The 27,771-nt window shown below is 43.5% G+C and overlaps 1 protein-coding gene across 1 annotated transcript in view; it reads right to left on the bottom strand.

The window, feature by feature from the left end:
• C6 (complement C6) overlaps positions 1-26,141 on the bottom strand; it is a 54,795-nt gene extending 28,654 nt beyond the window's left edge. Inside the window, exons 1-10 of the mRNA XM_075330743.1 lie at positions 26,125-26,141; positions 25,827-25,983; positions 22,624-22,768; positions 12,882-13,020; positions 12,573-12,720; positions 10,127-10,327; positions 8,614-8,854; positions 6,689-6,814; positions 6,035-6,201; positions 1,302-1,527 (exon numbers count right to left, since the gene is read on the bottom strand). Of these exons, the coding sequence (XP_075186858.1) occupies positions 1,302-1,527; positions 6,035-6,201; positions 6,689-6,814; positions 8,614-8,854; positions 10,127-10,327; positions 12,573-12,720; positions 12,882-13,020; positions 22,624-22,768; positions 25,827-25,983; positions 26,125-26,141 (1,567 nt within the window). The remainder of the gene's footprint in view (positions 1-1,301; positions 1,528-6,034; positions 6,202-6,688; positions 6,815-8,613; positions 8,855-10,126; positions 10,328-12,572; positions 12,721-12,881; positions 13,021-22,623; positions 22,769-25,826; positions 25,984-26,124) is intronic.
• Between the last annotated feature and the right edge of the window lie 1,630 nt (positions 26,142-27,771).

The following is a 27,771-nucleotide window of genomic DNA, read 5'->3' as shown; positions in this document are numbered from 1 at the left end:
TGGGGGGATTAATGGAGCATTGTATGGTAGTATTATTGGAACACTGTATAGTGGTATTATTGGGGCACTGTATGGGGTATTCATGGGGCACTGTATGGTGGTATCATTGGGGCACTATATGGTGGTATTATTGGAACACTGTATAGTGGTATTATTGGGGCACTGTATGGGGTATTCATGGGGCACTGTATGGTGGTATCATTGGGGCACTATATGGTGGTATTATTGGAACACTGTATAGTGGTATTATTGGGGCACTGTCTGGGGTATTCATGGGGCACTGTATGGTGGTATCATTGGGGCACTATATGGTGGTATTATTGGAACACTGTATAGTGGTATTATTGGGGCACTGTATGGGGTATTCATGGGGCACTGTATGGTGGTATCATTGGGGCACTATATGGTGGTATTATTGGGAAACTGTATAGTGGTATTATTGGGGCACTGTATGGGGTATTAATGGGGCACTGTATGGTGGTATTATTGGAGCACTGTATGGTGGTATTATTCGAGCACTGCATGGTGGTATTATTGGGGCACTGTATGGTGGTATTATTCGAGCACTGCATGGTGGTATTATTGGGGCACTGTATGGTGGTATTATTCGGGCACTGCATGGTGGTATTATTGGAGCACTGTATGCTGGTATTATTGGAGCACTATGTGGGGGTATTCATGGGGCACTGTATGGTATTGTTATTTGAGTACTATATGACGTGCACCATATGGGTGGGCACGAAGTAACAATACTGCGGAGGGCAGCTTATAATGGCCCCAGCTTTGTTTAACCCTAATCCATCCTATAACTGAGGAGATCTATGGTGTCGGCAGCAGAACACATAATCCCTGCACACATCGGAGTGGATAAATTGTATGATTGGCTACATTGCATGATTGGATACATTGTATGATTGGCTACATTGCATGATTGGATACATTGTATGATTGGCTACATTGCATGATTGGATACATTGCCTGATTGGATACGTTACATGATTGGATCCATTGCATGATTGGATACATTGTAAGATTGGATCCATTGCATGATTGGATACATTGTGTGATTGGATACATTGTGTGATTGGATACATTGTGTGATTGGATACATTGTATGATTGGATACAGTTTAGCAAATCCTTGTTTCTTTCATATAAAATCTATGAGGTCTTGTAAGAAAGTGATAAGAAATAAAGGGGTGAATGCCATCGTGCAGCACAAACACTGCTAGACAGGATGACCTGGGCTACGCCCCGTCTTGTGTCGCCCCGAGATCTGAGCTACGTACATTCTGCTCTTACCTGAATTGTAGTCCGGCGCTCGCTTCTCGCAGCTGTCCCCGTAGGTCCCCGGCTGGCAGACACATTGGCACTCTGTGTCCAGTAACACCACCCTGGCATTATTGGGGCACGGCGCGCACCTGCACGGGTCAAACGTCTCCAAATACTCATCAAACGCTTTCAGGAGGTTGCGGCGCTTCGTCACTGCACATGGAAATCCGGTCACCAGGTCCACGATCGGCTTCAGCTGCAAAATCATTAATAGGACGAACGGTGTGAGCAAAACTCAGATACCAGACTGCAGAATAATTGTATTTGTACGGAGACCCGGAGTGATGAAGGCGTCATTATCCTATGTATTATCCATCTTACTTTTGGATGAGTAGGCGTCAGTTATTTAATCTTATTAACAGTTATTGATGGAATTCCGGTAATAGCCCAGGTGGTCTAGTGTGGATTAGTAGTTAATAGCTTGTATGTTTATGGTGATCTATAGAAAGGATGGGGGTTTTATTGATATCAATTAACCATATTGGTCTACGATTACCAGATTTGGGCACTTGAAGTTACTAATATTATTCCTTAATAGCCCTGGTGGTCTAGTGTGGCTTAGTAGTTGATACCTTGTATGTCTATTGTGATTTATAGAAAGCATGGGTTTATTATTGATATCAATGTTGGTCTAGGATGAACAGATTTGGGCACTTGAAGTTAGTAATAATATTCCTTAATAGCCCTGGTGGTCTAGTGTCGCTAAGCTAATACATATTATCCCTATCACAATATGTGGTGACAAAACGGTAATATAGCATTAATGTTGGTTGGGTAGCTTTGGCCTATGCAGTTTCATAATGGTGACTCTGGGGTTAGTGATAATATTTCTGTAATATCAATGGTGGTTTACTGTGTATTAGAGGTCAGTAAATAGTATTTTTTATGAGAGTTTAAAGTAATAACTGGGTTAAGATTGATATTCCTTATACATGTTTGTCTTGGATGGGTATATTCTGATTTATAAAGGGTAGCTTAGGGGTTAGTATTTCTTTAATAGCTCTGGTGGTCTAGTGTGGCTTAGTAGTTAATACCTTGCATGTCTATGGTGCTCTAAAGAAAGGATGGGGTCACTGTTGATATTACTTATCCATTTTGGTATAGGATGGGTAGGTTTGGACTATTCTGATTTATAAAAGGTGATTTAGGGGTTAACCATAGCATTTGTTTATTAGCCCTGGCAGTCTAGTGTTAGAAGTGAATACATATTATGTCTATAGTGATCTAGGGTGATAAAGGCTAATTCATTTTATAATGGGTGGTAGTGATGGTTTTCCTCTGATAGCCCTTGTGGTGAAGTGTGGATTTAGGATTATACCTAGTATGTCTATGGTAACCTGAGGAAAGGATATCCATTATTCATGTTGGTCTAGGATGGGTAGGTTTGGATTATTTAGTTTCATAAAAGGGAGTCTTCAGGCTTATTGATAATATTATAGTAGTAGCCCTGGTGGTCTAGTGAGGCTTTGAGGTTAATACATAGTATGTCTATAGTGATCACATGTTATGAAGGCTATCTAGTTTTTTAAAGAATGGCTTAGGGATTAGTCATAGTATTTCTATACTAGCCCAGCTGGTCTAGTGTGGTTTAGTGGTTAATATATAGTATTTCTATATTGATCTGGTAAAATGAAGGAGTTAATCTTTCTATCTATTTTTCATGTTAGTCTAGGATGGTAGGTAAGGGCAATTTAGTTTAATGATTATCAATGGTATTTCTGTAATAGTCCTGGTGCTCTAGTGTGAGAGTCTAAAATATAGTATGTCTATGCTGAACTAGATGAAGGCTATTTCATTTTATAATAGGTAACTTAGGGGTTAGCAGCCCTATTCATGTAATAGCCCTGGTGGTCTAGTGTGGATTAGAGGTTAATACATAATATGGCTATGGTGATCTAAACTGATGAAGTATATTTTGTTTTAGAATGGGGGACTTAGGGGTTAACTATAATATTCATGTAATAGCCCTGCTGGTCTAGTGTGATTTAGTGGTTAATATATAGTATTTCTATCTTGCTCTAGTGATTGAAAGGGGTTATTCCTGATGTATTATTCATGCAGGTCTAGGATGAGTAGATTAGGGCTATTTAGTTTAATTAAGGGAGATTTAATGATTATTGATAGTATCACTGTAATAATTCTGGTGGTCTAGTGTGAATTAGAGGTTAATATAGAATATGTCTATGCTGAACTAGGGGGATGAAGGCTATTTCTTTTTATGATGGGCAGATTAGGGGTTAGCCATAATATTCATGTAATAGCCCTGGTGGCCAAGTGTGGATTAGAGGTTAATACATAATATGTCAATGGTGATCTAAAGTGATGAAGGTTATTTTCTTTTATAATGGGGGGTTTAGGGATTGGCAGCAATATTTATATAATGGCCCTGGAGGTCTAATGTGGATTAGAGGTTAATATAGAATATGTCTATGCTGATCTAGGGTGATGAAGGCTATTTCTTTTTATAATGGGCAGATTAGCGGTTAGCCATAATATTTATGTAACAGCCCTGGTGGTCTAGTGTAGATTAGAGGTTAATACATATTATGTCAATGATGATCTAAGGTGATAAAGGCTATTTTCTTTTATAATGGGAAGATTGGGGGTTAACAGTAATATTCATATAATAGCCCTGGTGGTCTACAGTGGATTAGAGGTTAATACATAGTATGTCTGTGCTTATCTAGGGTGATGAAGGCTATTTCTTTTTATAATGGGCAGATTAGGGGTTAGCCATAATATTCATGTAATAGCCCTGGTGGGCTAGTGGGGATTAGAGGTTAATACATAATATGTCAATGGTGATCTAAGGTGATGAAGGCTATTTTCTTTGATAATGGGAAGATTGGGGGTTAACAGTAATATTCATATAATAGCCCTGGTGGTCTAGAGTGGATTAGAGGTTAATATATATAATATGTCAATGGTTATCTAAGGTGATAAAAGCTATTTTCTTTTATAATGGGGGCTTAGGAATTAGCAGTAATATTCATATAATTGCCCTGGTGGTCTAGTGTGGATTAGAGGTTAATACATATTATATATGTGCTTATCTAGGGTGATGAAGGCTATTTCATTTTAGAATGGGTAGCTTAGGGGTTAGCCATAATATTCATGTAATTGCCCTGGTGGGCTAGTGTGGATTAGAGGTTAATACATAATATGTCAATGGTGATCTAAAGTGATGAAGGCTATTTTCTTTTATAATGGGAATATTAGGGGTTAACAGTAATATTCATATAATGGCCCTGGTGGTCTAGTGTGAATTAGAGGTTCATTTATAATATGTCTATGCTAAACTAGGGTGATGAAGGCTATTTAATTTTAGAATGGGTAGCTTTATTATTATTATTATTATTATTATTTTATTATTATTATTATTTATAGAGCACCATTGATTCCATGGTGCTGTACATGAGAAGGGGGTTACATACAAAATGCATCTACAAGGTACAATACAGACTAGTACAGAGGGAAGAGGGCTCAGCCCTTGCGGGCTTACATTTTATAGGATTAGAGCTTAGGGGTAGTTTAGGGGTTAGCCATAATATTCATGTGTCGGTAATTGCCCTGGTGGGCTAGTGTGGATTAGAGGCTAATACATAATATGTCAATGGTGATCTAAGGTGATGAAGGCTATTTTCTTTTATAATGGGAATATTAGGGGTTAACAGTTATATTCATATAATAGCCCTGGTGGTCTAGTGTGGATTAGAGGTTAATACATATTATGTCTGTGCTTATCTAGGGTGATGAAGGCTATTTTCTTTTATAATGGGCAGATTAGGGGTTAGCAGTAATATTCATATAATTGCCCTGGTGGTCTAGTGTGGATTAGAGGTTAAGACATAGTATGTCTGTGCTGATCTAGGGTGATGATGAAGGCTATTTTCTTTTATAATGAGGGGCTTAGGGGTTAGCAGCAATATTCATATAATGGCCCTGGTGGTCTAGTGTGAATTAGAGGTTCATTTATAATATGTCTATGCTAAACTAGGGTGATGAAGGCTATTTAATTTTAGAATGGGTAGCTTTATTATTATTATTATTATTATTATTATTTTATTATTATTATTATTTATAGAGCACCATTGATTCCATGGTGCTGTACATGAGAAGGGGGTTACATACAAAATGCATATACAAGGTACAATACAGACTAGTACAGAGGGAAGAGGGCTCAGCCCTTGCGGGCTTACATTTTATAGGATTAGAGCTTAGGGGTAGTTTAGGGGTTAGCCATAATATTCATGTGTCGGTAATTGCCCTGGTGGGCTAGTGTGGATTAGAGGCTAATACATAATATGTCAATGGTGATCTAAGGTGATGAAGGCTATTTTCTTTTATAATGGGCAGATTAGGGGTTAGCAGTAATATTCATATAATTGCCCTGGTGGTCTAGTGTGGATTAGAGGTTAAGACATAGTATGTCTGTGCTGATCTAGGGTGATGATGAAGGCTATTTTCTTTTATAATGAGGGGCTTAGGGGTTAGCAGCAATATTCATATAATAGCCCTGGTGGTCTAGTGTGGTTCAAAGGTTAATACATAGTATGTCTGTGCTTATCTAGGGTGATGATGAAGGCTATTTCATTTTACAATGGGTGGCTTAGGAGTTACCCATAATATTCCTGTAATAGCCCTGGTGGTCTAGTGTGACCTGGAGGTTAATACCTATTATCTTAATGAATAGATTCTTTTACCTCAAAATCCACCACCACGGGGTTGTCTGCGGTGGAGGCGCTCCAGTCTTTGTACGCGCTGTGCTCCGGGAAGGATCCCTTTCTCTGCCAGGCTAGTTTCGCAGCATATTCCGCTCTGCCGCCTTTTACTAAAGATATCGATTTTTCTGAAGATTGTAAAAATGAACCTGAGGGGAAGGTGAGACTGATTACAGCAGAAGACGGCGCCGGACACGACAGCTCCTTCTGCAAACCGCACCGCCTAAGATTCCTAATATAAAGAGCTAGCTGCAAAAATGTCCAGGGTGGTCCCTACAATGGCGCATCTTCATCTAAAGAAGTGTCAGCTTTCTTCCTGAAACAGCGCCACACCTGTACACAGGCAGCCCTTGGTATTGCAGTTCAAGTCCATTAACTTCAATAATACTGAGCTGCAATGCAACCTATGGACAGGGGTGGCGCTGTTCCTGGAAGAAAGCGCCCATGGTGTTCTAGTCCTATACCACCCCTGGTGGAGATATGTGGTACTACACTGCAGTGAATAAAATGGTGGGGGAGCGCGCCGGTCAGGAAGCGAGTCCTGCACAATCATCTGACAACATGACTCATGGAAGGTCTGGCTATCCCCGCAGAATCCTTTATAGACGTCACTTGCACCGGTTTCGGCTCAGATACCTTCATACTTCTCGGTCATCTTGTTGGTCGTACAGATCTCCTTAACTATTGTCTTTTTGAAGAAGAAAAAGACTCGTTTCTTTGTTTCCGATCTCGAACACTCCTTTGATTCCGAAGTGGTTAGACCTAAAGGAAGACACGTTAAACTTTAGGGCTTCATATAAGCACAGAGATGGCAGACATGGGGGTCTTCAGGAAGCCCCCAGCTATGGTGACATGTCATCAATGCATCATGAAGGGGGTTATGGTGAAAGAAGTGCTGTCCCTCCTGTCAACCGCATAAGTGCTGCAGTCACTAAAGAGCGCAGCATCTAAGGGGTTGCACTGATACAATCTGAGCTCCCTGCGCTGTCCCTCCTGTCTAACCACATAGACACCGCAGTCACTATAGCTCACAGCATCTAAGGGGGTGCACTGATATAATCTGAGCTCCTTGCGCTGTCCCTCCTGTCTAACCACATAGACGCCGCAGTCATTATAGAACACAGCATCTAAGTGGGTGCACTGATGCAATCTGAGCTCCCTGCGCTGTCCCTCCTGTCTAATCGCATAGATGCCACAGTCACTATAGCTCACAGCATCTAAGGGGGTGCACTGATATAATCTGAGCTCCCTGCGCTGTCCCTCCTGTCTAACCACATAGACACCGCAGTCATTATAGAATGCTGCATCTAAGGGGGTGCACTGATATAATCTGAGCTCCCTGCGCTGTCCCTCCTGTCTAACCACATAGACACCGCAGTCATTATAGAATGCTGCATCTAAGGGGGTGCACTGATATAATCTGAGCTCCTTGCGCTGTCCCTCCTGTCTAACCACATAGACACCGCAGTCATTATAGAACACAGCATCTAAGTGGGTGCACTGATGCAATCTGAGCTCCCTGCGCTGTCCCTCCTGTCTAATCGCATAGATGCCACAGTCACTATAGCTCACGGCATCTAAGTGGGTGCACTGATACAATCTGAGCTCCCTGCGCTGTCCCTCCTGTCAAACCGCATAGACACCACAGTCACTACAGAACACAGCATCTAAGGGGGTGCACTGATATAATCTGAGCTCCCTGCTCTGTCCCACCTGTCAAACCGCATAGACGCCGCAGTCACTGTAAAACACAGCATCTAAGGGGGTGCACTGATGCAATCTGAGCTCCCTGCGCTGTCCCTCCTGTCTAACCACATAGATGCCACAGTCACTATTGAACACGGCATCTAAGAGGGTGCACTGATACAATCTGAGCTCCCTGCACTGTTTGTTACTTTGTCTAAGGCGGGCTTTACATGCTACGACCTCGGTACCGATATATCGTCGGGGTCACGTCGTTAGTGACGCACATCTGGCGCCGTTACTGACATCGCAGCGTGTAAACCCTAGGAGCGACAATCACCGATTGCAAAAACGTCAAAAATCGGTGATCTGTGTCACGTCGCTCCTTTTCATAATATCGCTGCTGCTGCCGGTACGAGGTTGTTCGTTGTTCCTGCGGCAGCATACATCGCTATGTGTGACACCGCAGGAACGACAAACATCTCCTTACCTGCGTCCACCAGCAATGAGGAAGGAAGGAGGTGGGCGGGATGTTACATCCCACTCATCTCCGCCCCTCCGCTTCTATTGGGCGGCCGCTTAGTGACGTCGCGGTGACGTCGCTGTGACGCCGAACGCACCTCCCTCTTGAAGGAGGTATTGTTCGGCGGTCACAGCGATGTCGCTGACCAGGTATGTGCATGTGAAGCTGCCGTAGCGATAATGTTCGCTACGGCAGCAATCACCACATATCGCATGTGCGACGGGGGCGGGTGCTATCGCGCTCGACATTGCTAGCAATTGCTAGCGATGTCGCAGCGTGTAATGCCCGCCTAAGTCTGTACTCTGAGCTCCGATCAGGTTTGCGGCGCTCTCAGCAGCGATTCTTAGTTCCTTACCTGAATTCTTTAGCTCTTCGGAGCTGTACTGGTAGAGGAGATCATACGATCCACCCATGGCTCCGGACGTGATGTAATGGGTACCAAAATCATCAAATATTCTGCTATAGAGCGGATAGTTATATTCCAAGGGCAGATGATTCAGAGCGCGGAGGAAGATGTCCGACAGCCACAGATTGTCCTTCTTCATCTTGAATTCTGACACCGAGATCACTTTATTGATCCTGATGAAATTAGAATTCTAGAAGGAAACAGACGGTAAAATCCCAAAACTGCAGAAATCCCCCTGATATTAGCTATTATTCTATGTCCATGTTATTTGCTGATATGTGATGCTTATTATTTTTTAAAAAAGCGCATTAAAAGTTACATTATTCTATTTTTTTAATTCTTTTTAGCAATTTTATTAGAGGAAAAGAGCTCTTATTCTCACTCTAAAATACAGCTACATAGAGATGCTGCTCTGTACAATGGATCTCTATGCCTGTGGAGTCAGAGGCTGCACTGCAGCTTCAAGTTTAGAAAATCTTCCCTGTAATATCACCAGAGTCTGTGGCTCAATTGCTAGGGCTCCCGCTGAAATGTTTGAAGGAAAAAAAATCTATTTTGTTCTCCCTCTAAAATACAGGACCCATAGATACTGTTGTGCACAATTGATCTCCATGCCTGTGGAGTCAGAGGCTGCACTGCAGCTTCAAGTATAGAAAATCCTCTCTGTGCATTCAGCAGAGTCTGTGGCTCAATGGCTAGGGCTCCCGCTGAAATATTTGAAGGAAAAAAAAAATCTATTTTGTTCTCCCTCTAAAATACAGGACACAGAGATACTGCTGTGCACAATGGACCACTATGCCTGTGGAGTAAGAAGCTGCACTGCAGCCTCAAGTATAGAAAATCCTTCCAGTGCATTCAGCAGAGTCTGTGGCTCAATGGCTAGGGCTCCTGCTGAAATGTTTGAAGGAAAAAATCTATTTTGCTCTCCCTCTAAAATACAGGACACAGAGATGCTGCTGTGCACAATGGATCTCTATGCCTGTGGAGTCAGAGGCTGCACTGCAGCTTCAAGTTTAGAAAATCGTCCCTGTGACATCACCAGAGTCTGTGGCTCAATGGCTAGGGCTCCTGCTAAAATGTTTGAAGGAAGAAAATCTATTTTGTTCTCCCCCTAAAATACAGGACATAGAGATGCTGATGTGCACAATGGATCTCTATGCCTGTGCAGTCAGAAGCTGGACTGCAGCTTCAAGAATAGAAAATCCTCCCTGTGCCATCACCAGAGTCTGTGGCTCAACAGCTAGGCCTCCTGCTGAAATGTTTGATGGTTGTTGGTTGAAGACCCAGGGTGTGGTAAAAAGAAAAAGTGATATTTTTGTAATTATTTCTCATTATTTATAGTAGTTTTCTAGGAATAAAAATCTGACTCAAATAGGGACAGTTCCGCTGAATCTGGGATGGTTGGGCGCTATGCATATTTCTTGGGTGTGATGCCAGAGATGCCTGGGCACAGATTACTTACCTTCTTATAGGAGGCTTGTAAAGACTCCTTAAAGGACGACTTTGATGAATGTTTGGTGTTACTTCGAGAGTGGAATAACAGGGGGATTCCACTAGATCTACGAGCTTCACTGCTAGCATCCAAGTATCTGCTACTGGATTTAGCAAAAGGGATGAGACTATCGTAGAAATCAGCCGACACGTCATCCTCCTCGTCTTTCAACTGTTAGAGGGACAATGCACATATAATTATCTAAAGTCAGTGGATAATAATGAAAACTGCATCTGAAAGAGTCAAATCAGCAGCTGAGGGTGTCATCAATGAATAACAAGTTATTGAAATCAGTATGGTTATAAAAAAGCTTGAAATATTGCAGTTCTCACACCGGCCACTAGAGCACACAGGCTGACTCTTTCTTTTCTCTGTGGATCACTTGTCAGCTTTGCTGTACAGACTGGGGCAGATTAGACAGAGTAATTTCTTTGTCATTAGGTGGCAAGAGTGACATCGACAGCTGTATTGTTCTGCAGGAGGCCTATCAAAGGCAGGATAGTAACACTGTCACTCAATAGTCATGGTTGGCGGACAACTCTGTGGTGTCCGGCTGCAGAAGGTCGCTGCGTTTAGCTGCACAAACTGCTCCGTGATATTCTATCCTTTGCTCTGTGGTGTGAATAGAGTTTTGTGTGTCTTTTCTGTTAGGGTTTACTCTTTCCCCTTTAGGACCCTGTTGAGATCTTTTCCTTTCAGCTACTAATGATTATCCCTCACCCTCCGAATCTTTATATACCTGCATTTCCCCTTGGTATATTGCTGGTGATAGAGTTAGTTTGTATATGCTCCTGATTGCAACCAGTCTGATTGTAATCATCTGGAGAAAGGTTGTTTGTTGCTGTTCCTCTCCCAAAATCATCTTGGAGATACGTTGTTTGTTTGCTTTCCCCTGTTTGTTTTCCCTGTGTTTTCTTTAGGACTATCGCCCATCCTGCCCGTTCATTAGCTAGGACCTAGTCCAGGGTCGGCCAGTGCCAGGTATCCTGCTCGGCGTATAGGTGCGGAACCTATGTAGTATGGTGAGGGAAGCCAAGTATTCTGCTAGGTTAGGTGTGGAACCTATCTAGGGACATCAAGGAAGCCAGGGGCCAGCGGAAGGTTTTATCAGGGGTCACCATCTTTTCCCTCCTCTCCTTTTTCGCCGTTCATGTAGGTATTTCCCCGTGTCTAGAGTGACACCCTGCTGCATTGTTTGTAGAGATAACACACAGCTCCGACACACATAGCTGCTCCAGTATAGGAAACGCTCTCTTGTGCCCAGGGAAAGCCAACCGTAGGGCGGCTGGGGCCGAGGACCTCACTAATGGCTGAAGATCAGTCTATGAAAAAAAAGTTCACGAGTGGCTTTAATATATGTGTATTATGAACAAATGTAACCTTTGCATGCTACACGATGGATACAGAGTGTCCACCCATATCCTGTCCACCGCCATTAACGGCGGCAGCTATAGGCCTAGAAGTGGTGTTTAGGTATAGTAAAGTATCCATGCGCTACACAATAAACCCACCTATAGCGCCACCTGGTGGAAAACAATGGAGTTAGCATTTTTATCTCGAAAACGGAACGAGATAGAGGAAAAAAGTGAAATACAAAGTTGTAGGGAATCATCAATTCAGTATGAATCGACACCTTGCATACAGAAATGCTATGATTAGAACGTGTAAACCTCACAAGGCTGCGGACGTGAAGCGATACCTCATGGAGACCTTCCTACAAGTCATTGGGTATGGTGGCTGTGTGGAGTGGCCTCCACTCACCTGACCTGACCCCATTGGACTTCTTTCTGTGAGGTCACATCAAACAGCAGGTGTATGTGACCCCTCCACCAACATTGCAGGACCTACGACCACGTATCACAGATGCTTGTGCAAACGTGTCACCTACCATATTGCACAACGTGCAGCAAGATACAGTATGCTGTGCAGAGGCCAGATGTGCATTGCAGCTGACGGGGGCCACTAATGAGCGCCATATGCGTGACCAGCATTCAATGTTTTGGGGGGATCATGGGTTTCATATCATAGCATTTCTGTATTCAAGGTGTCGATTCGTATTGAATTGATGATTCCCTACAACTTTGTAATTCACTTTTTTTCTCTATCTCCTTCCGTTTTCAAAATATAAATGCTAACTCCGTTGTTTTCCACCAGGTGGCGCTATAGGTGGTTTCATTGTGTAGCGCATGGCTACTTTACTATACCTAGACACCACTTCTATTCCTATAGCATGGACAGGATATGGGTGGACACACTGTATATGGTGATGAGACTGCTGCACACATTGGCTTGGACTGGCCCACTGGAGAGCAGAGAGGCATTCTGTGCAGCCAAACACTGTGACCTTCTATGGCCAGACACCACATGACTGGCACACAATGGATACAGAAGTGAAAAATATACAGAATGTGCGCACCTGAAATGTGATGCTCTCCAGGTTCACAGGCACCCGATATAACTTCCGGTTTGGTCCCGTCTCATTGCCGGAAACGGTCACACGAGTTCCTCCAAAAACGGCGTTATCCAGGATCTCGCCGCGACTCTCCCCCGACAGGTAGTTATATCTGAAGCCGCACAAAAGATGGAGAAGACAAGATGGTAAGACTGACGGGACATAAGGATGCAGTGATCGCTCGATATCCCGGGACATCGGGACTTGGGCGCCTTCTACTCCATTTTTTGGTCCATATAATTTTAGTTCTTAGTTGTTTGCTCCCTGATTTACCCATTTCCCATCAGCTGTACCCCGGGGATGTATTCATAGCTCCTTTTGGGCTCCAGCTTCTTCCTACAGCCTCGCTCATCTGAATTGTCCCCGCAGTCATTGTCTCCATTACACTTCAGTTTATTGTCAATGCAGCGACCTGTAAAACAAAAAATCAAAAAAAATAAAAAATACTATTTTTCCTAAATTCTTCAGAATGTCTTGACAGCTGGCTCCCCGCTGTATAAATGCAGGACGCCACCTTTAATCAGCGTGATCTCAGCAGTCATGCCCCATTGACAGTGCAGCCCGGAAGAGGACAAGCTGCTCAGCTGACGTCACCACCTAGAATAGGCAGGTAATTAGCAACTACCTGCCTGTTAATTTTTAAGCCCATAGTAAAAAAAAAAAAATCTTGACAACCTCTTTAATAGTCTTGGTCTTTTTCTATGCACCAAAGGGTCCTGTGATGCCCAAGTAAGCTCCAAAAGTCAGGTTGTGACTGCAGCCACTGCAAGACATTAGCCGCACTTGCTAGCTTTAGTATAATACCATATAAAGACCCCAAATAAAATGAATATTACTCCCAGCCACCACTAGGGGGAGCTTCCTGTATACAGAGATACATGATAATATTCTGTCTGCAGCCACCACTAGGGGGAGCTCCCTGTATACAGAGATACATGATAAGAGTCTGTCTGCAGCCACCACTAGGGGGAGCTCCCTGTATACAGAGATACATGATAAGATCCTGTCTGCAGTCACCACTAGGGGGAGCTCCCTGTATACAGAGATACATGATAAGATTCTGTCTGCAGTCACCACTAGGGGGAGCTCCCTGTATACAGAGATACATGATAAGATCCTGTCTGCAGCCACCACTAGGGGGAGCTCCCTGTATACAGAGATACATGATAAGATTCTGTCTGCAGCCACCACTAGGGGGAGCTCGCTGTATACAGAGATACATGATAAGATCCTGTCTGCAGCCACCACTAGGGGGAGCTTCCTGTATACAGAGATACATGATAATATTCTGTCTGCAGCCACCACTAGGGGGAGCTCCCTGTATACAGAGATACATGATAAGATCCTGTCTGCAGCCACCACTAGGGGGAGCTCCCTGTATACAGAGATACATGATAAGATCCTGTCTGCAGCCACCACTAGGGGGAGCTCCCTGTATACAGAGATACATGATAAGATCCTGTCTGCAGTCACCACTAGGGGGAGCTCCCTGTATACAGAGATACATGATAAGATTCTGTCTGCAGCCACCACTAGAGGGAGCTCCCTGTATACAGAGATACATGATAAGATCCTGTCTGCAGCCACCACTAGGGGGAGCTCCCTGTATACAGAGATACATGATAAGATCCTGTCTGCAGCCACCACTAGAGGGAGTTCCCTGTATACAGAGATACATGATAAGATTCTGTCTGCAGCCACCACTAGGGGGAGCTCCCTGTATACAGAGATACATGATAAGACCCTGTCTGCAGCCACCACTAGAGGGAGCTCCCTGTATACAGAGATACATGATAAGATCCTGTCTGCAGCCACCACTAGGGGGAGCTCCCTGTATACAGAAATACATGATAAGATCCTGTCTGCAGCCACCACTAGGGGGAGCTCCCTGTATACAGAGATACATGATAAGACCCTGTCTGCAGCCACCACTAGGGGGAGCTCCCTGTATACAGAGATACATGATAATATCCTGTCTGCAGCCACCACTAGGGGGAGCTCCCTGAATACAGAAATACATGATAAGATCCTGTCTGCAGCCACCACTAGGGGGAGCTCCCTGTATACAGAGATACATGATAAGACCCTGTCTGCAGCCACCACTAGAGGGAGCTCCCTGTATACAGAGATACATGATAAGATCCTGTCTGCAGCCACCACTAGGGGGAGCTCCCTGTATACAGAAATACATGATAAGATCCTGTCTGCAGCCACCACTAGGGGGAGCTCCCTGTATACAGAGATACATGATAAGATTCTGTCTGCAGCCACCACTAGGGGGAGCTCCCTGTATACAGAGATACATGATAAGACCCTGTCTGCAGCCACCACTAGGGGGAGCTCCCTGTATACAGAAATACATGATAAGATCCTGTCTGCAGCCACCACTAGGGGGAGCTCCCTGTATACAGAGATACATGATAAGACCCTGTCTGCAGCCACCACTAGGGGGAGCTCCCTGTATACAGAGATACATGATAAGATCCTGTCTGCAGCCACCACTAGAGGGAGCTCCCTGTATACAGAGATACATGATAAGATCCTGTCTGCAGCCACCACTAGGGGGAGCTCCCTGTATACAGAGATACATGATAAGATCCTGTCTGCATCCACCACTAGGGGGAGCTCCCTGTATACAGAGATACATGATAAGATTCTGTCTGCAGCCACCACTAGGGGGAGCTCCCTATATACAGAGATACATGATAAGATCCTGTCTGCAGCCACCACTAGGGGGAGCCCCCTGTATACAGAGATACATGATAAGATCCTGTCTGCAGCCACCACTAGGGGGAGCTCCCTGTATACAGAGATACATGATAACATCCTGTCTGCAGCCACCACTAGGGGGAGCTCCCTGTATACAGAGATACATGATAAGATCCTGTCTGCAGCCACCACTAGGGGGAGCTCCCTGTATACAGAGATACATGATAAGATTCTGTCTGCAGCCACCACTAGAGGGAGCTCCCTGTATACAGAGATACATGATAAGATCCTGTCTGCAGCCACCACTAGGGGGCGCTCCCTGTATACAGAGATACATGATAAGATCCTGTCTGCAGCCACCACTAGAGGGAGTTCCCTGTATACAGAGATACATGATAAGATTCTGTCTGCAGCCACCACTAGGGGGAGCTCCCTGTATACAGAGATACATGATAAGACCCTGTCTGCAGCCACCACTAGGGGGAGCTCCCTGTATACAGAGATACATGATAAGATCCTGTCTGCAGCCACCACTAGGGGGAGCTCCCTGTATACAGAGATACATGATAAGATCCTGTCTGCAGCCACCACTAGGGGGAGCTCCCTGTATACAGAGATACATGATAAGATCCTGTCTGCAGCCATCACTAGGGGGAGCTCCCTGTATACAGAGATACATGATAAGATCCTGTCTGCAGCCACCACTAGGGGGAGCTCCCTGTATACAGAGATACATGATAAGATTCTGTCTGCAGCCACCACTAGGGGGAGCTCCCTGTATACAGAGATACATGATAAGATCCTGTCTGCAGCCACCACTAGGGGGAGCTCCCTGTATACAGAGATACATGATAAGATCCTGTCTGCAGCCACCACTAGGGGGAGCTCCCTGTATACAGAGATACATGATAAGATGCTGTCTGCAGTCACCACTAGGGGGAGCTCCCTGTATACAGAGATACATGATAAGATCCTGTCTGCAGCCACCACTAGGGGGAGCGCCCTGTATACAGAGATACATGATAAGATCCTGTCTGCAGCCACCACTAGGGGGAGCTCCCTGTATACAGAGATACATGATAAGATCCTGTCTGAATCTTATACAAGTGGTGGCCTAGCAATGATTGTGTCCTACATCAGACAATGCAGAGGGGGAGGTTCTTTAAATTAGTTTATGTGTTTCTCAGTTTTATTTGTAATATAAGAGAAAATATTATTAAAGGACAGGGAGAATATGAGAGAAATGGATGTGATATTTTTTTGCATTTTCTGCGCGTCTGTTGTACATTGTGCGGCTTCTCCCCTCATTTATGGAGGTATTTATAGACTCTGTTTACAAATTATTTGGGCAAATGAAGGAAACAGACTTGTAATTGTTTCTCGTGGTTGCGCAGCGCCTGTGATCGTCTGCTGGGAAACGCGATTATCCAAAACAGTAATATCTTTGATGGATCTGACAGCTCCTTCCTGTCCAGAAACATCAGAGGTGAGTGTAGTAATTATCACAAAAGGCGCAGACGAGCGGCGTCTCCGCGCCCTGAGCAGATGCTCGCTCACGTCTCAGCGGGTTTTTGCTGCTCGCTCCAAGTAAATAGTTTGTTTTCCAGAAGCTGCGTGTTTAGCAAATAATATTGTTAAAAAAGTGAAAAGAGAATGAAATCTGGGCAAAACTCTACAGGCACCTCGCAATCAAGAGCTGCAAGTTACATTGTGTCAAACTGCTACAAACATCGAGGCTGCCGTCCGGCCCAACCCAAAAAAAAGGGGCCACAGTGACATCAGTCACATATTGCGCATGTGATATCGAGAGGGACATAGTTAGACCAGGCTGATAAATGAATCCAGAGCTAGTCTGCTTGTTAGTCTTTTTTTTAATCACATCTGCTCCTCTCCTATTTATGCTGGCTGGATCCTTCCACCTATGCCAGCTATAGTTTATCTTAGTTGGTCTGGTTAGGTATGGTGTTCGAAACTATCTTGGTGGAGAGGTTGTAGAGTTTATGATTAAGGACGGTCTTTTGCGTCGGAAACGCGTCAGGGTCTTCTGAATATGGATGGACTTTTTTAATACCACGTGAAAATAAAGAAAGAAATTATTTTATGTTGGATGTGCCGATATCCTTTCCTTCTGTTCAAGTTATAGTCCACCTGGCGGATTTCATATCGTTGCACTCCATGGATATGTGGTGACCTATTCCATTGGGCGTGTCAAGCTTTCCTCCACCTCGTCTGTTGGATTTTACCCTAGTTGTTTTTATAGCTACTTTCCTGCTCTTGTTTTCCTCCTAAATCACTTATTGTCCTATCCTTTGAGTGTGTCTGTGCAGTGTGTCAGAGTTTTGGTTTTCCCTTATCTGTCTTCATCTGTGTTTAACATCACACTCCTTCCACGCCCTTCCCTGGTGGGAAAGGGAGGAGAAAATCTGGGCCAGCAATGGGACTCGGCCATCTCCACCATCAGGAGTATCCCTAAGTTCACAGCTAGCTTAGGACACCCTAGTGAGGGACAGCATTGGGGCCTCTATCGATTGTTATGTAACAAGTCACAGAGTGATATATTGGTCAGGTTTGCCCTATACAGAGATGCCAGCGATATGGATATAAGTTTTGCATACTCCCCTTTTCAGAGTTTCCCCAATGTTGCTTTTGCAAATTTTTCAATGACTCATTTCTGTACACCTGCATATAATTAAAGCAAATTTCTCTTCTAATTACTAAACTAGATAACGGAGTTTAATTAATGTTTGAGGGAAAGTGAATTAAGCTGCTTGGTACCCGTGGGTTCAAGCATTCAGTTTAAAGAGAAGACACCCACCTTGCTCCACCTGTGATATCACTGCCGGATTTCAGACCTTAAAGGGGCCTGTCACCAGTCCAAAGTGTCCCGCGTTTAGTCTTATTTTATTCTCCTTGCTAGCCTTACTATTCCATTTGTTTTCTTTTTTCAATCAGCCATATGGATCCAGAGATGATTCATTTTTATGGTTTTTACTAAAGGGGGTGTGACTCACAGGATCCTCAGGGGCGTGTCTTTAGACTAATCTGCATAATTTTCCTGTGAGACACACCCTCTTGATAAAGACCGTAAAAGTATCTAAAAAAAAAGAGAATAACTCTGGGACTATATGGCCAATTTAAAAATAAAAAAAAAATACAAAAACAGAATACTCAATAGGTGATAAAATAAAAGCAAATATTGGTTACTGTAATGACAGGCTCTTTATAAAGAGGACACATCATGAAAATGATAATTCCATTCCTGTTATAAAATCAACATGCATGATGTCATTTTTATTGTGATGTCATCATAAGCTATGATACCAATAGGAAATTAGCTTGTTCCAGTGACAATGCTCCCGATGACATCACCACTGGGGATGTTACTAAGGCAAAAGTATTACAAAAGTGCGGCTAAATAAAAAAAATGCAAGTATTCAAAAGCAAGTATTGCAAAAAAAGCCTAAATGAAAAAAGAAAGTATTACAGAAGTGCGGCTCAATGAAAAAAGGAAGTTTTACAAAAGTACCACTAAATGAAAAAAGCAAGTATTAAAAAAGTGGGTTAAATGAACAAGCAAGTATTACAAAAGTGCAGCTAAATGAAAAAATCAAGTATTACAAGAGTGCGGCTAAATGGAAAAAAAAGCAAGTATTACAAAAGTGTGGCTAAATGAAAAAAGCAAGTATTACAAAATGTGTCTAAATGAAAAAAGCAAATATTACAAAAGTGTGGTTAAATGAAAAAGCAAGTATTAAAAAGCAAGTATTACAAAATTGGGTTAAATGAAAAAGCAAGTATTACAAAAGTGCAGCTAAATGAAAACAGCAAGTATTACAAAAGAATGGCTAAATAAAAAAAGCAAGTATTACACAAGTGCGGTTAAATGAAAAAAGAAAGTATTACAAAAGTGCGGCTAAATGAAAACAGCAAGTATTACAAAAGTGTGGCTAAATGAAAAAAGCAAGTATTACAAAAGTGTGGCTAAATGAAAAAAGCAAGTATTACGAAAGTGTGGCTAAATTAAAAAAGCAAGTATTACAAAAGTGTGGGTAAATTAAAAAAGCAAGTATTACAAGAGTGCAGCTAAATTAAAAAAGGAAGTATTACAAAAGTGCGGCTAAATGAAAAAAGCAAGTATTAAAAAGCAAGTATTACAAAATTGGGTTAAATGAAAAAGCAGGTATTACAAAAGTGGGTTAAATGAAAAAGCAAGTATTACAAAAGTGGGTTAAATGAAAAAGCAAGTATTACAAAAGTGTGGCTAAATGAAAAAAGCAAGTATTACAAAAGTGTGGCTAAATGAAAAAAGCAAGTATTACGAAAGTGTGGCTAAATTAAAAAAGCAAGTATTACAAAAGTGTGGCTAAATTAAAAAAGCAAGTATTACAAAAGTGTGGCTAAATTAAAAAAGCAAGTATTACAAGAGTGCAGCTAAATTAAAAAAGGAAGTATTACAAAAGTGCGGCTAAATGAAAAAAGCAAGTATTAAAAAGCAAGTATTACAAAATTGGGTTAAATGAAAAAGCAAGTATTACAAAAGTGGGTTAAATGAAAAAGCAAGTATTACAAAAGTGGGTTAAATGAAAAAGCAAGTATGACAAAAGTGCAGCTAAATGAAAACAGCAAGTATTACAAAAGTGTGGCTAAATGAAAAAAGCAAGTATTCGAAAATGTAGCTAAATGAAAAAAGCAAGTATTACAAAAGTGTGGCTAAATGAAAAAGCAAGTATTAAAAAGCAAGTATTACAAAAGTGCAGCTAAATGAAAGTAGCAAGTATTACAAAAGTGCGGCTAAATTAAAAAATCAAGTGTATTGCAAAAGGCTGAATGAAAACTGCAAGTATTACAAGAGTGCGGCTAGATGAAAAAAGCAAGTATTACAAAATGTGGCTAAATGAAAAAAGCAAGTATTTCAATAGTACGGCTAAATGAAAAAAGCAAGTATTACAAAAGTATGGCTAAATGAAAAAAGCAAGTATTACAAAAGTATGGCTAAATAAAATAAGCAAGTATTACAAAATGTGGTTAAATGAAAAAAGCAAGTATTTCAATAGTATAGCTAAATGAAAAAAGCAAGTATTACAAAATGTGGTTAAATGAAAAAAGCAAGTATTTCAATAGTACAGCTAAATGAAAAAAGCAAGGACTTTTGGGAAAAAAAAGTTCTAAATGCTTTAATGCCTAAACCCCTTTATCCAGCAATAGGAGGATTTGTGCAGCCCGTTGTTTCGCCGGACTGTTGTACATTACCCCCGGGGTTACATGCAGAGCTGTTTACACGCAGTCCTCCAGCAGAGGTGGAGCTGTCTGTCAGAGATAACCTCGCCGCTGACACTTATCATAACATGTTTTTCCCTGGAATCCTTGCCTAATATATGCAAACCCTCCTGTGTAATCTCCCTTAGGAAACGCCGCCGCATTCTGGTCTGTGGCTGCAGCATTCACTTAGATAAAGCAATGGAATTCATTGGCCCTGCGCTCATCCACAATCATCCACAATGCACAAAACTTATTACTAAGAGGAAACTTTTTATACCTCCTAATGATTGACCCAACAAAAAAAAAAAAAATTTTTATTTTTATTTTTTTTACAAAATTCTGAGGTTTATATGCTGCTAATATAATATAAAACCTGCCGCAGTTTGGTTTCGCCGTATTCACACTGATGGTGAGAATCATGTTTTTTCGGCACAATGAAAACAAAAACAAAAATATAATGCTGGAATCCCGGCACTTTGCTGAGTTATACCACGTGGAATTTTCTTTTTGGTTTCCAGTCCATACAGCAGCATATTGCTAAGGGGCCCGTGAGTTGGGGGGGCCCGGTGCCAGTGTCGACACCGCCCCCCCCCCCCCCGCTCCCTCGCCCGATATTGAAGCTTCAACTGTATTGGCATTGTGGATATTGATACAGTTGAAAGCAATTATGAAGGAGGGAGCGCTCCACTGTCCACTCCCTCCTCCATCATTGTCCCGCTGTGCCTGCGCTCTGGTGTCTCAGTGCAGATACGTGATGGCGTCATTACTGCGCGCCCGCTGTGCCGAGATTTTCAGAGCGGCAGAACACGTCACTGCAGAGACCGGAACCGTGGAGATTTTTTAAATCAGCAAATACACTGGTGACCAATGGCCATAATATTATATGGATGACTATGGAGTATGCATTATACTATATGGAGGACTATGAGGGTGCATTATACTATATGGAGGACTATGAGGGTGCATTATATTATATGGAGGACTATGGGGGGTGCATTATACTATATGGAGGACTATGTGGAAGCATTATACTATATGGAGGACTATGGGGAGTGTATTATACTATATCGAGGACTGAGGGGGGTGCAATATACTATGTGGAGGACTATGGGGGTGCATTATAATATATGGAGGACTATGGGGGTGTATTATAATATATGGAGGACTATGTGGAAGCATTATACTATATGGAGGATTATGAGGTGCATTTTACTATATGGAGGACTATGGGGAGTGTATTATACTATATGGAGGACTATGTGGAAGCATTATACTATATGGAGGACTATGGGGGGTGCATTATACTATATAGAAGACTATGGAGGGTGCATTATAATATATGGAGGGCTATGGGGGTACATTATACTATATGGAAGACTATGGAGGGTGCATTATAATATATGGAGGACTATGGGGGTGCATTATACTATATGGAGGACTATGGAGGATGCATTATAATATATGGAGGACTATGGGGGTGCATTATACTATATGGAGGACTATGGAGGATGCATTATAATATATGGAGGGCTATGGGGGGTGCATTATACTATATGGAGGGCTATGGGGGTACATTATACTATATGGAGGACTATGGAGGATGCATTATACTATATGGAGGGCTATGGGGGTACATTATACTATATGGAGGACTATGGAGGATGCATTATAATATATGGAGGGCTATGGGGGGTACATTATACTGTATGGAAGACTATGGAGGGTGCATTATAATATATAGTGGACTATGGTGGGTGCATTATACTCTATAGAAGACTATGGAGGGTTCATTATACTGTATGGAAGACTATGGAGGATGCATTATCATATGTGGACTATGTGGGTGCATTATTAATTTGGGGGTGAGGGGCAATTAAAACTTCTGCTTTGGAGTCCCATGATTTCTATGAACGCCCCTGCCTACATAATATGGTAAAATGATTGGTGTCATTCCTAACTACAGAGAACTAGCCCTCTTATGGCAATAATAATGGAAGAATGAAGAATAACACATAGGAAGGCGCAGACGAGGCCACATTCATCTTACCGGTGTCACACTGGAACTTTTTCGTGCAGTCGGACTGTTCGATGTTGCAGAGTTTTGTTGGGACACAGGGTATGGAGTCTGACAAAAGTCCTGAGCAGCTCTGCCCTCCGAACTGAGAGGGGCGCTCTAATGACCGGACCCGGAACTGGAACAATGAAGGGAGGTTATGTGCGGAATATGGAGGAAAGCAAATCAGTCATTGTACAGTGCATCTGTGCATCCGATGTCTTGGAATTCATATTGTCTTCTGTTTGGTTGTTTCCTAGATTTTTCCTCACATTCGCCCGTAGTATATAAATACAGACTCTTATATTTGCCCTGAACTTGTTCATGTGTTTTATCAAAGAATCATCGATGACCTGTAATCTGTCAGACTTGTGTGCGATGCAATAGGATAATAAATCTGGAGGCGCTCATACCCTGGGGCGCAGCATAGAAAGGGTTACCAGATCCGGGCCGAACACAAGAAAAGCTCCACAACTTCTAATATATTTTATGTTTCAGTTTCCTACCATTTATCATTAACATTTTTGAGGCAGTAACCCTAATCTCATCCTGCTCTCCGCTGATACATTGTATCCAGTGCAGACAACGCTCTGTGAGCTAAAGATCCCGGACTCCAGACTGATACATTGTATCCAGTGCAGACAACGCTCTGTGAGCTAAACACCCCGGACTCCAGATTGATACATTGTATCCAGTGTAAACAACGCTCTGTGAGCTAAACACCCCGGACTCCAGAATAATACATTGCATCCAGTACAGACAACACTCTGTGAGCTAAAGACTCCAGACTGATACATTGTATCCAGTGCAGACAACGCTCTGAGCTAAACACCCCGGACTCCAGACTGATACATTGTATCCAGTGTAGACAACGCTCTGTGAGCTAAACACCCCGGACTCCAGACTGATACATTGTATCCAGTGTAGACAACGCTCTGTGAGCTAAACACCCCGGACTCCAGACTGATACATTGTATCCAGTGTAGACAACGCTCTGTGAGCTAAACACCCCGGACTCCAGAATAATACATTGCATCCAGTACAGACAACACTCTGTGAGCTAAAGACTCCAGACTGATACATTGTATCCAGTGCAGACAACGCTCTGAGCTAAACATATCAGCAGCTGCAGAGATCTCTGCTGGATTGTTACAATGTATTAGTCTGGATTCCAGGATGTGTAGCTCACAGAGCATTGTCTACACAGGATCCAGACTCTTCTGTCCCTTCCTGGATTGACAGTCCCCTGCAAACCTCTGCGTCCTTCTCCAGACCCCTCCTCTGTCCCCTGCAGATTCCTCTATACTCTCTAGACATCTCTGTCTCCTGCAGACATCTGTTTTGACCTCCAGACATCTCTCTACTCTCTAGACCCCCTAAGCCCAATATAAAATCCTCTTTGCCCTTCAGACATCTGTCCCCACCTGACTCCGCTGTCCCCACCAGACGCTTCTGTTTCCCCTCCATACTCCTCTGTCTTTCCCAGATCGGAAACCTCTGTATCCTGCAAACTCCTTTGACATCTTTGCCTCCACAAGACCTCTCTGTTATCTGCAGTCTCAACTATCCCCTACAGAAATCTCTGTCTCCTCCAGACCCCTCTGTCCTCTTCAGACCCTGCTGCCCTCTATTGACCTCTCAAAACTCAATCCTGTTTCCTTGAGTCCTCTCTGTCATCTCCAGACCCATCAGTTTCCTCCAGGTTCACCTTTTCTCCTACAGACTCCACTATTCTCCTGAGACTCTTCTGTCCTCTTCAGATTTCTTTGTCTTCCAGACTCCTCTGTCCTCCCTAGATTTCTCTGTGTCTTCCAGGCTCCTCTTTCCATTCCAGACTCCTCTGTGCCTTTCTAACTCCTCTGTCCTCTCCAGACTCCTCTGTCCTCTCCAGATTCCTCTGTCCTCTCCAGATTCCTCTGTCTCACAGACTCTTCTGTCCTCTCCAGATTCCTCTGTCGTCTCCAGACTCCTCTGTCCTCTCCAGACTCTTCCGTCCTCTCCAGACTCCCCTGTCCTCTCCAGATTCCTCTGTCTCACAGACTTCTCTGTCCTCTCCAGATTCCTTTGTCTCACAGACTTCTCTGTCCTCTCCAGATTCCTCTGTCTCACAGACTTCTCTGTCCTCTCCAGATTCCTCTGTCTCACAGACTCCTATGTCCTCTCCAGATTCCTCTGTCTCACCTACTCCTCTGTCCTCTCCAGATTCCTCTGTCTCACAGACTCTTCTGTCCTCTCCAGATTCCTCTGGCCTCTCCAAACTGTTCTGTCCTCTTCAGACTCCCCTGTCCTCTCCAGATTCCTCTGTTTCACAGACTCCTCTGTCCTCTCCAGATTCCTCTGTTTCACAGACTCCCCTGTCCTCTCCAGATTCCTCTGTTTCACAGACTCCTCTATCCTCTCCAGACTCCTCTGTCCTCTCCAGATTCCTCTGTCTCACCTACTCCTCTGTCCTCTCCAGATTCCTCTGTCTCACAGACTCTTCTGTCCTCTCCAGATTCCTCTGTTCTCTCCAGACTCTTCTGTCCTCTCCAGACTCCCCTGTCCTCTCCAGATTCCTCTGTTCTCTCCAGACTCTTCTGTCCTCTCCAGACTCCCCTGTCCTCTCCAGATTCCTCTGTCTCACCTACTCCTCTGTCCTCTCCAGATTCCTCTGTTTCACAGACTCCCCTGTCCTCTCCAGATTCCTCTGTTTCACAGACTCCTCTATCCTCTCCAGACTCCTCTGTCCTCTCCAGATTCCTCTGTTCTCTCCAGACTCTTCCGTCCTCTCCAGACTCCTCTGTCCTCTCCAGATTCCTCGGTGTTTCTCCGTACACTTCTGCCCCCCTCTTGTCAATTCTATCCCCTCCAGACACATATGTACCCCTCTAAGCCTCTCTGTTCTCCCCATATATCCCTGTGTCTGATCCAGGCTTCTCTGTTAATATCCCAAAGGATTTTTTTTACCAGCTTGACAGACGGATATGACTCCATAACTATATTATTAGGGTACTGGCTCATCAGGCCTGGTTCACACTATGCAGTTTAATTAGATTTCACATTTTTTTTAGTATTTTTTAGCTAAAAAAAATAGAAATAAAATGCTGTAATTCTTGATATTATCTCTTTCTGCTATGTTAGGAACATAATTCAGTGCCCAGCACGGAGTCTTCTTCTGGCAATAGTCTACCCCAATGTTCATGACGGTGGCTACGTACCTTCTTCTTCAGACACGGATCACAATCAGACCAGGGCCCGAAATCTCCCAGCCGGCAGTTGATTGGACACGACTGTTCATTGCAAAAACGACTCTCGTATTTTGTGCACAGGCGTCCACAATCATTTCTATGGTAATGTTCATCGTATACGATATTCCTGTATATACAATATAGCAGTCATACGTCACATTCTTAAAGGGCAAGTATCTAACCAACAATTCCTCCAGTTATGTGTAACGCTCGGTCCCGGTGCGGAGCTCCCACTCTCATGCCTCAGCGGGGGCACTGTTCTGCTCACCTGCCCGGCGGGCCCATGTCCCTTGTTTCAGCCCTGGGGCCTGCCACAGCCTACTCCTTCTTGCAGGCCACATGCAAGGCCCAAGGGTGTGCACGCGGCCACACCCTCTTTCTAAAAAGGGCCGGCATCCAATTAACAGGGAATGACCTTTGAGGTCAGCAATCTTCCTGTAGGTATTTAAGGCACCCCACTCTTAGGGGAGGTGCCTGAGCAATGTTGCCTATTCGTAGTGCATTGCTAGTTCTCAGGTCCCTTACCCGTTGTGTGTCTTGTCTTGCGTCACCTGTCCTACTACCCATTTCCTGTACCTGCTAACCTGTCTCTTCCTAGAACCAACTGCTACCACTACCTCAGCGCTGCCACGTCTGAGTCACCACCTCTGTGCTGCCACATCTAAGTCACCATATCCGTGCTGTTACATCTTGGTCACCACCTCCATGCTACCATGTCCAGGATACCCCATCTGTGATCCCTGTTCGTACAAGCTAATACCATTGGTCCTAGCAGTCATGTGCTTAGCCCCCCTGCGGTTGCACCCGATAGTCCCTATATAGGGGTTAGCTCGTGGTTGTTAGCTCCTCTAGAGGAGTCCGGTGTATGGCCCAGTGGGTCCACTCCAGGATGCTTGCCGATCCTCAGTGACCATAATACTATGTGACTGTATCATTGCAGTACTCCACTGCGGAGCTCTATTGTTATCAAATGGACATGAGGAACTGACCATGAAACGGATCACGTAAGGGGTCTACACACGAAAACAAGCCCTCACCTGGGTACATTGCTCCGGAATATGTTGCTGTTATGAAAGCAATATAGAATAAATACATTTCTTCCAAGTATTGAACCTACCGAGCTCGACTTTGAGTTCCTTGTTCACATGTTTTAGTGCAAACTGACCATGAGGACCAGGGATAATGGTCACAAAAACAAGAAGACGCCTTCCCAACAATGGAGCTTAAGAGCAAAAATAAAAGAAAAATGTAATCCATGGAGGTCTATGCTGAAAGAAAAACAAAAAAAAATCTAAATAAACTTTTCTATTGATCCAATTATTGTTAAAAGCATTTCAGAAAGCCAAGTGTCCCACCCCCGAGGAACTACATTATTCTATTATTCACCAGAGAACCATTGAGGAAGCCAATTTGGCTGACTTTGTGGCCCTTGGAAAGTGAGCGCTCTGTAGTAGCCTGCGACCTCGTCAAAGGAGCTCCATTTTTCCTACCTACACTTTTGCGTATTCTCAGATGACAGAGGAGGTCATCATCTCTTAGAATGGAGAGCAGTTATAATGATGTCATGCGCTATAAAGGCATAACCGGGGAATGGGGCTCCTAGACTGGCCCTCAGGCTAGGGGGCCCTAGCCATCCCTTTGTCAAGGGGAATAAATTAAAAAACATGGGCTCCTAGGCTTACCCTCAGACTTAAGACCCTGCACTGTCCCGTATCTCAGAGGTAGGCTTGATTGTAGTGAGGTCTGAGTCCCCAGCGTGACCCTGACTCCTGTCTGAGCCCTGATCTTACTCCCCTCTTCTCCACCCTTGAGGTGGGCCAAAAATTCAGTAATAAAACCCCACAGAAACGACTTAGACGAGGGAGAACAAAAACTTGTACACACTGCACTCAAACACAAAGGAGAGACATGTACA

This window comes from Anomaloglossus baeobatrachus, chromosome 1, assembly GCF_048569485.1.
Source record: "Anomaloglossus baeobatrachus isolate aAnoBae1 chromosome 1, aAnoBae1.hap1, whole genome shotgun sequence".
NCBI classification, from domain to species: domain Eukaryota; kingdom Metazoa; phylum Chordata; class Amphibia; order Anura; family Aromobatidae; genus Anomaloglossus; species Anomaloglossus baeobatrachus.
This window is presented reverse-complemented; position numbering and strand designations above follow the sequence as displayed.